The 9449-nt window shown below is 37.6% G+C and overlaps 1 protein-coding gene and 1 pseudogene across 1 annotated transcript; both read left to right on the top strand.

Annotated features, from left to right (window-relative positions):
• Positions 1–712: 712 nt before the first annotated feature.
• LOC114719072 (replication factor C subunit 5-like) lies at positions 713–3964 on the top strand (annotated as a pseudogene).
• Positions 3965–5158: 1194 nt separating this feature from the next.
• LOC114719067 (gamma carbonic anhydrase 1, mitochondrial) lies at positions 5159–8209 on the top strand. The gene is made up of 5 exons (XM_028904521.1): positions 5159–5509; positions 6066–6209; positions 7099–7224; positions 7337–7488; positions 7733–8209. The coding sequence occupies exons 1-5, from the start codon at positions 5395–5397 to the stop codon at positions 7982–7984; spliced, it is 789 nt and encodes a 262-aa protein (XP_028760354.1). The 5' UTR covers positions 5159–5394; the 3' UTR covers positions 7985–8209.
• Positions 8210–9449: the final 1240 nt, after the last annotated feature.

The following is a 9449-nucleotide window of genomic DNA, read 5'->3' as shown; positions in this document are numbered from 1 at the left end:
TCTATACTATCCTAATTTCTTACAAGGGCTTTTCTGCTGTTCTCTTTATGGACACCCGAAGATTAAGATTCCATTCATCGAGTGTATCTACACTTAGTGCAATAAAAAGACTTGTCTTTCTCATACATAGAAAGGTTCACTGTTTGTTCTGTTTGGGGGCAAACGTTAGCGGTTCACATGAATATTCTGCATGTTTGTGATCAGTGAGTAAAAAGTAAAAGGAAAAAGAAAGGAAAAAAAAAAGAGAGAGGAAAAACCGTTCTTCACCATTTCCCCCCTGTTTTGTGACATCCATTAATTGTTGCTTACTCTACCAATAATAAAACCAAAGGTCTTGCTCATGTTTAATGAACTACTTGGCTGTTTAAATAAAACAAGTGGCTTTAAACAGAGTATTATTGTACTGTTAAATTTCTTTTCATGAGCTTTATAATTCTTAACCAAAATCAAGTGGGTCATTGAGAATAAGAAGTAACGCGCCCACTGCAAACTCTTGACAATATACTACAAAATTGCCAGCCGCGATCGGCTAGGAAAAGGCATATTTTCCCGTCACGCAACAATTCTAGTGCTCATCGTCCATAATGTCTCCTTTAGAAACCATGGCTCTCTCATACCCCACTTCTTCTTCTTCCGTTCGCCTTCATAACTTGTACTTCCTCCATAGCTTCCACCTCCTTCTAGTCGCAGTTTTCTCAGCGAGCTCCATTCCATGGCGCATCACAGGATGCTTTCTGTAAGGTTTGGAGAAGAAATCAAATCTTCTTCGAGAATGAAGCATGATGGGATTAGAAATGGCACTCTACGTGGTAACAAGAAGCAGGATCCAACATGGGAGGAAAAGCATATAACTCCTTCCAAAGGAAGAATCAACGAAATGTTTGCAGAGACAAGACTTTATGAGAGTCCCCAAGGGCATATTTCATTAACAGGTTCTGCAGGGTCGATTCAGTCTGGTCCTGTTTTCTTTTCGAATCGAACCCGCAAGAGTATCCAGAGCACATCATCATCGCCGTCATCATTTAGATCTAGTAGAACTTCACTTTCCAGCTCCTCTGGAGGGAAAATAACGGGGAAGAAGAAAAAGGAGGAAAAAGGAGCATTGTTTTCTTGCATGGGACGAAAATCATGCAAGAACTCAAGAAGATCACCGGAACGTGCAAGAGTTAATGAAGCGTTGATCATCGAGAGAGCGTGCGTGGTGGAGAGTCTGCCACAATTCTGGGCAGATAAGTACCGACCTGCTTCCCTGAATGACTTCGTTTGCCACAAACAAGAAGCTCAACTTCTCAAGCAATTTGTAAGCTCAGCTTTCTTATACTTCTCCTGCTCTGCCCCTCAATGGCCGCTGATGTATTAAAATAAGACCTCTTGAACCTTGAAAATTTTTTACGCCAATCCTAGTCGTCCCGAATTTTATCACGATTACATAAATTTATCATTTGTTATTTAAAACTATAATTCTTATGGAATAAATAATGACATAAAAATCCCCCATGATTGATTCTTAGAATATGTTTATATTATTTTCGCAAAATAAGGAGTTGGTCTTTATTTTCAATGGAAAATTTCAAAAATTGGAAAATGAAAGAGACATTGTGTAGTTATTAAACAAATTGAGAATCATGTAGTTCCCTTTTTTTTTTTTTTTAAAGTTCATGTAGCTCCCTCTTAGTTCAAAATAAGCATGTATCAATTGTTAAAAAAAACTTATACAATTTCATCAAAATTTATAAGAAGTTCGATTGCAGAATAATTTCCGCATCGTATACTAGCGCTTCTAATTGAGATGATTTTGACTAATAGGTGTCTCTTGATGAAATTCCACACGCTCTGCTAAAAGGTCCCCCCGGTACAGGGAAAAGAGCCTTAGCAATGGCTCTTCTGCGAGAAATATACGGCGAGGAGTTTGGAACGTATGCATCTTGATTTGACCTCGCCTTATATATTTCACAATTTCTGAGCTCACCTTACTGAACACTTTTTGATGCAGTTATCCCACGATATAAGATATTTCCCCTTTCAGGTACAGATTTCCCAAGTTCTATTCATTCTAACCTTGATTGAAACCCATCTCTGAATCTCGTGGTTAGTAAATGACAGGAAGGTAGGCCTACGAAAATAAGTGTTCCAATAACGTTCAGTCGTCATCACGTGGAACTAAACGTAAATTTGGAGCGGAATGCTAAGCATGCTTTGATTGGGTTAGTGAAGGAAATGAACTGTATCTATGCAGTAACACCCCAAGATGCCAATCTCAATATCAAGTCAGATTGTCAAGGTCAGTTCAAAGAATATGCACATAGACTTGTACTCTACTTCTCACAGTCTGTGAGGCTACTAATAAGCAGCATGCTTTAAATCGTGTTCAGTGGTAGTTCTCTATGAGGTTGACAAGGCAGGACAGGACATCCAGCACATAATCTCATGGATTATAGATTGCCACTCCCAAATATGCAAACTAATACTCTGCTGCCAAGATGATGTTGACATTCCTGACTCTGTGAGGAACCTGCTCAAAGTGATTGAGGTTCGTCCACCTACTATTACTCAGGTAAGAATACAGCTTTTTTGTTCCTCTTCTTATTTGGTTTGAACTTTAAGGATTTAAGTGTTGTAAATACTGATGTGGAACCCCAATATCCCAGATTGTAGAGGTTCTGTTTGAGATAGCAAGGAAAGAGGATATTCATCTATCAATGAATTTTGCTGCTATGATTGCAGCAAAATCTAATCAGAATCTCAGGCAAGCTATCATGGCTCTTGAGGCATGCAAAGCATTCGAGTAAGATGATGAAATGACAAAACTGCACAACCCCTCAGATTGCATTACCAAGTGTGGATCCAGACGGCTTAAAGAGGAAAAAAAAAAAATTTAACTTCTGTTGCTTTGCATCAGAGTGAGGGAAATATGATATATAGAAGGATGGATTTCTTACCCACGTTTGCATTGTTTTGTTTTCTTGTTCTACAACATCTCAGTTAAGGAAACCTGTACTTTTCTATGCAGATATCCATTTTTGAAAGAACAGCCAATTTCAATTGGATGGGAGGATGTTGTAATAGAAATTGCTTCAGAGATCATAGCTGATCCATCAAATTCATGGTACCAAAATTTCAAAATGGAAAGGAAAATCTCTATCCATGTTTTGAAGACTGCAATAGATCAAATAGTGTTTTCATTTTAATTCTTTTCTCTTGTGGTTTGATCAGCCTAATCTCAGTAAGAGAAAATTTCAGAAGCTTATGGAGGATTTTGTTCACCCAAAACTCATTCTCCAGGTGATGAATCACTTATGTCTTGTAACACTTAACCAAAATACTACCTCCAATCCTAATTATAAGATTTCATTTGTAAATTACAAATAAAATCTTATAATTAGAACATGAGGTAGTAGTATTTTCATTTTGTAATGGAACTTGTGTCCTGACACATGCAGAAACTAGTGGAAGAACTTTTGAAAAATATCGAAGCCAGCTTAAAAAGGGAACTCTACTATTGGCACGCTTATTATGTGAGTTTCTCTTCCTCATCAAACTTTCTACAATATGATACAAAATTAGTATACCAAGTCGTATGTTTCCACTTTACAGGACAAAAGACTCCCACCTGGAACTATAGCTTTAAACAAGTTAGCTGGTAAAGACATCGAAACTCTTCTAATCCCTGTCAAAAAACAAACACGAGTGACACCAGAATTACTCATTTTGCATATAACAAGATATGCAAAGTCTTGCTGTTTTAGTACATGAGATTGATATGCAATTCTCCGCAGAATTTGTGGCCAAGTTTATGAGCATATACAGAAAGAGCTGTGTCAGCAGGCCATATATGTGAGCAGATATGGACTTCTCATCTTAATCTGCTAAATCAAAAGGAGAATGGAATTTCAGTATAACGGTGATGCGGAGTCCGAGGTTCTCAATGGGATCATCAACATTGAGCACACCTATGTATGATGAACATGAGCCGCACTAGGCAGTGTTCTTGTAAAACACAGTGAGAATGAATAGCAGCAGATAAAGATAGATGTTGGTAAGGAGTTTCTTGGACGCGTACACACTATCAAAGAAAAACCTCTGATTTTTTCTTTTTTCACATACAAGTTCATGGCAAAAAATGTGCAGATAAAACCCCCTAACTTTATTTCAGCCGATGGAATTTCACTTCTATTTCATAACGTGTTGAGTTCGTTTCTCAACTGGGCTAGTTCTCACGGATCAAATCACGCTTCCCCCAAAAAGATAAGATGATCCTCCAACAGTTATCCCCACAGACTAGGACATCAGGCATGCTGTGGAAGGGGCGGTTCCAGCTGTGAAACATAATAATACTCCAAAACAAATGAAAGATAACGTTGGACGAGGAGGATGAAAGGCCCCAAAATAAATAAGGAAAATGAAAGGGGTTCGTAATTTCCAATGTCATTATGTACCTGGACAATTGTCTTTTAATATGTTTCCCAATGGGGCCATCGCTGGAGCGATTACGCCAAAGCAATTGCATTTCTTTCCACCGCAACTATTGTTATTTGCTTTTCTTGGCTCCTCGTATCCTTGTTCTCAGACAAGGTTTAAAAAGATAATTTTCAATAAAAAGTCTTAAGAGACCATAAAATGCTTCTATTATGCTTTACTAAATGTATCTTAGACTTGAATTTATGAGTTAAACGAGTTATGCCATTTTTTAGAAGTACTATATGGAAGAAATAATTATATAAAATCTCTCTTTCTATTAATGGTCTTGTGAGACGTCACAGGTTGACAATCTTGCTGGACACTGGCCAGGAAGATCCTGACCATGTGCCTTGAAAATGTACGCTGGCCAATTCATGTTGGAACAAACAGATCTTCGCCCATGAATCCTACACTGCAGCCGATCTTATTTATTCTATCTGTTCATTCTTTTATTTACTGCACTCACAGTGCCAAATCTTTTGTAACTCCTTTTGTTTCTTTTCAGCCGCCCTTTTTTTATTGATCTGCTTGCTCGTAATCACTCATCATTTCATGAATCTCCCTTTTTCCCTCTGTGAAAAAAAAAAAAAAAAAATTCCTCTCGGTGTTGTGGGAAGCAAACGTTGCGAGACACAAATAGGAGTGCGTGGCACTTATAAAACGGGGCTAACGGACGACACGTGGCGATATTCCGCTGCTCGTTTCTGCGAACGGGAGAAGGAGAGCAGCAAGGGAAACAAGTGAGGGGAAACGCTGCGTCTTGTGTTGAGTCCTCTCCCACTCCTGCTCCCATTCTGGTGGTGCGACTTGTTCGATTCTCTGCCATTTTCTCTGCTGATGTTCTGTTGCTCAATGCTTTGGGTCCTCAACTGATACCCAACTCCTCAAATCCCTGAACTGATCAAAGTAATCTGGGCTCGATTCAAAGACAGGAACATGGGAACCTTGGGTAAAGCATTCTACTCTGTTGGGTTCTGGATCCGTGAGACGGGCCAAGCCCTCGATCGCCTTGGCTCCCGTCTTCAGGGAAACTACTACTTCCAAGAACAGCGTATGTCTCTCCCTTCCTCTATCTTCTGAAACCCTAGAGAGACTGCGTGATTCCTGATATCCATTTTGAGTGCCTTTACTTTTCAACCATCGATCCCTATCAAATGTTGTAGTTGTATCTGGATTATTTGCGGTTAATGTGCCAGCAAATGTGTTTGTAAAGCCCCACCTTCATTATTCCATTTTGTCTCCTAGGAGGAAAAAAAATGAGGAAACTTGGAATTCCTTTTTGGCACTTTCGGCTTAAGGTCTCGTGTTTAATGGCTTTCAAAGTCCTTAATCTCGTTGTTCTGCCTTACATTGTTCGGTACTTTTTTTTCTTTTCCGTTTTTAATCAGATATGGTTCTCCTAAACGTAACAGATTCTGTGTTTCTTGGCAGTTTTGTCTTTCGTAATACCTAGTTGTGTAACTAGGGCTGAAAGATTATATATTTAGCTCTGCACTGCCATAAATTTGAAGTATCTTTCCATCTTGGCCAATGACGTTTCATACCATCTCATTTCAGAGTTTCCTTTGCTTTCTCCCCATTCCCTTTTAATTTGTGGTTCTTTTCAGTGTCTAGGCATCGGACTCTCATGAATGTATTTGACAAAGCTCCTGCGGTTGATAAGGAAGCATTCGTAGCCCCTAATGCATCAATAATTGGCGATGTTCAGGTTGGGCGGGGTTCTTCCATATGGTATGGATGTGTCCTGAGAGGTAAATTGCCCCATCATCAAAACTCTGAAGTTACCTACAATTTTAGCTCATTGATAATGCGATTTATTATTTGATTTGAATGGAAATTCTTCTCGATTCCTTGATGAAGTTCGATCCTGAACTCTGTTAGAATGGTCTCATAATATCAGCCCCATTGTATACGAAACGCATCATATTAAGCTCTCCCACCCATTATTGTGAACATGATTTGATTTGGGGTAAAAAGGGAATGTATTAGTTGATTTGCGTATGTTGTGTAAATATTTCTGCAGAGAAAAACAGGCGATTTAGATTTTTGTTTTTAATATCAATACAGTACCGTATTGAACACATCATATTAAGCTTAGACAATATAACACCACCTTATCTGCACCCTGTCAGGGAAGTCACCGAATAAAGTTAAAATGAAAAAGTAAAAATAAAAGCACTGAGAGAAGGGGGGGGGTGGGGAGTTCTGCCAAATGACTTGGTCATTATCTTCAGACAAATAACTGGACAGAACAGAGGAAAAAAATACAGAGAAGGATTTCTTTTAATCCATATCTCATCTGTTAATATTTGTCTGAAGGAAGGAGTAGATATTTATACTTAAAAATTTTCCTTCTCTCCCTTTATCGGGAAAATAAGAGGACATATGAGATTTGACAACCAATAAAAAGGGAGAAAGAAAGAAATTTCTTTATCCCATTTATTGCTTCAACTATTTGCAGTTATGGGGTATCAAGGACAAACATCTTATCCATCCTACCCGTATATACATAAATACTCACTACATGTGTGATGGGGTTGAGTACCAATTTTGCTCACTTTTCCCTTTGTAAGTACACATGTGCTCCACCTGTTGTTTTCTTCCTTTAACTAATGGTACTTTTTGTGTGAACCTGTGAAGGTGATGCTAACAGCGTTAGTATTGGATGTGGAACCAATATACAGGACAATTCTCTTGTCCATGTGGCAAAGTCAAATTTGAGTGGGAAGGTCTTACCAACTATCATTGGAGATAATGTCACTGTAGGTTAGTGACAGAGTCATGGGTAAATTGTGACCATGTTGTGATTGTGTTGAGCATAGTCTTATTTCAAGTTTTGTCTAAATATTTTGACAGTTGTCTCCATTGAACTTCATAGGTCATAGTGCTGTATTACATGGATGTACTGTTGAGGATGAGGCATTTATTGGCATGGGTGCTACCTTGCTTGATGGGGTATATGTTGAGAAGCATGCCATGGTTGCTGCTGGAGCCCTTGTTAGGCAGAATACCAAGATCCCCTATGGAGAGGTTTGTATGATTTCTTTTTTTAAGAAGATACTTTTCTGGTCCGCTTCCTGAAAGTTGAATATTTAGATCTTGTCATGACCTGCATTTGTATATTGATGATATAGAGCATTCTCAATGATCCTAGCTGGTTTCAAGTGAACGGTTAGAAAGGGATTCAGCTTAATAGCTTGTGATGCCTGTGTTGCGATTATCATTTGTCTTTGATCCGTGGAGACTAGCTAAAATTAGTAAGGTTTTGTTGTAGGTTTGGGGAGGTAATCCAGCAAGGTTCTTGAGAAAGCTCACAGAAAATGAAATGGCCTTCTTCGCTCAATCAGCTTTAAATTACGCCAATTTGGCTCAGGCTCATGCTGCTGAAAATGCAAAACCATTGGATACGACTGAATTTGAGAAGGTTGTCCGGAAGAAGTTTGGTCGACGTGATGAGGAATATGATTCAGTCCTAGGTGTTGCCAGGGAACCTCCAGCAGAGCTTCCCCTCCCAAAGACCTCTTAAAATCTTTTGTATTAGGCTTCCTTGAGATTTGCTTGTGTGGATCTCTGTAATTTGCAATTTATCGGAGAACAGCTGCTTTTGTTTCCAATAATTGTGGGCTCTTGCTGATGTCACAAATGTCCTACTATGATGCAAATATTTGATCCGCGGCTGTGGTCATTTTCGCCCGTCAATTAGATCTTTCTTGATAATAATGACAGAGTAATCTGGATATGGTTTCTGGCACCTGAGGACAAATCTGCTAATCTCCGATTCTCAATTGTTTTGCTTGTGCTCCCCCCCCCCCCCTCCTTACCAGAAGTTTTGGTTGTGTTCAAAGTAAGAATAATTGAACTAAGATGCAATATTTCATACTCTGTTATGTTTCTTTTTCTCTCCTGATTAGGTTTCTTTGCTAGTTGCTTGGAGAAAGTTACTGGTTTGCAGAGGCCGTCATTTGACATTGCTGTCCTGTTCTCTTTCTCATAGCGCCCGAGTTGCACCTGGTGAGTAACAATCTTGATATTTTTGCCATAATAGCGTACTGTACTGTTATTTTGGCTCCAGCAATTGCAATTGCATAATGTGCTCCCTCCTCTGACCAGGGCACTTTCCTTTCGTCTTGTTTTCAAAGCCTCGAGACTTTTTTCTGGGTCTGCGGAGAACTTGGAGAGTCGAGATTGATATAATATTTATAACACTATCACCTCTTCATCTTAAAAAGTTGTCCGCATTGTGTGCACACTGAGCGAAGCAAATTAACATTCATACCAGAAAACCTTATCGGTACTTTATGTCCAATATGCTCCATAAAATCCACCTTGAGTTCTTTTAAAAAGCAGGATCAATAATTAATTAATACTGTTTCAGATTCTTAATTTAAGAACTAATTAACTAATTTAAATAGATTGAGAGAATTAGTTAAATTAGTTATTTGTAATAAATGAATGTTGGTTTTTTTTAAAAATATCCTTGTTAATAAGTGTATTGGTTAAAATTATTATTATTGCAAAGATTATATGAAAAAAATGGATAAATATGAGAGAAAAAGTAAATTGAAATTTTATATTTAAGATTAAAATAAAAATTAAACAAGCTCTTATATTAACAACTGGGATTAGTAATTGTTATATCTCCATACAGACACGTTTCTCTCATAAAAATTTACCTGAATTTTAATTATAATTATTTTAATATAAGAACTTGTTTGATTTTTATTTTAGTCTTAAATATAATACTTCAATTCACTTTGTCTCTCATATTTATCCATTTTTTCCCAATGTGGTCATTATAGTAATAGTAATTTTAGCCAATACACTTGATTAATAAAAATATTTTAAAAAAATAATACTTATTTATATAAATAACTAATTTAACTAATTTTTTAATACTACCTCATATCCTTAATATAAAACCTCATTTGACTTTTATTTTGGTCATAAATATAAAACTCCAGTTCATTTGTTTCTCATATTTATGTTTTTTT

This window comes from Neltuma alba, unplaced genomic scaffold (genome assembly GCF_004799145.2).
Source record: "Neltuma alba isolate B1F8T4 unplaced genomic scaffold, ASM479914v2 tig00011891_pilon, whole genome shotgun sequence".
Classification (NCBI taxonomy): Eukaryota; Viridiplantae; Streptophyta; class Magnoliopsida; order Fabales; family Fabaceae; genus Neltuma; species Neltuma alba.
The sequence above is the reverse complement of the archived record's forward strand: the minus strand, read 5'-3'. Positions and strand labels throughout refer to the sequence as shown.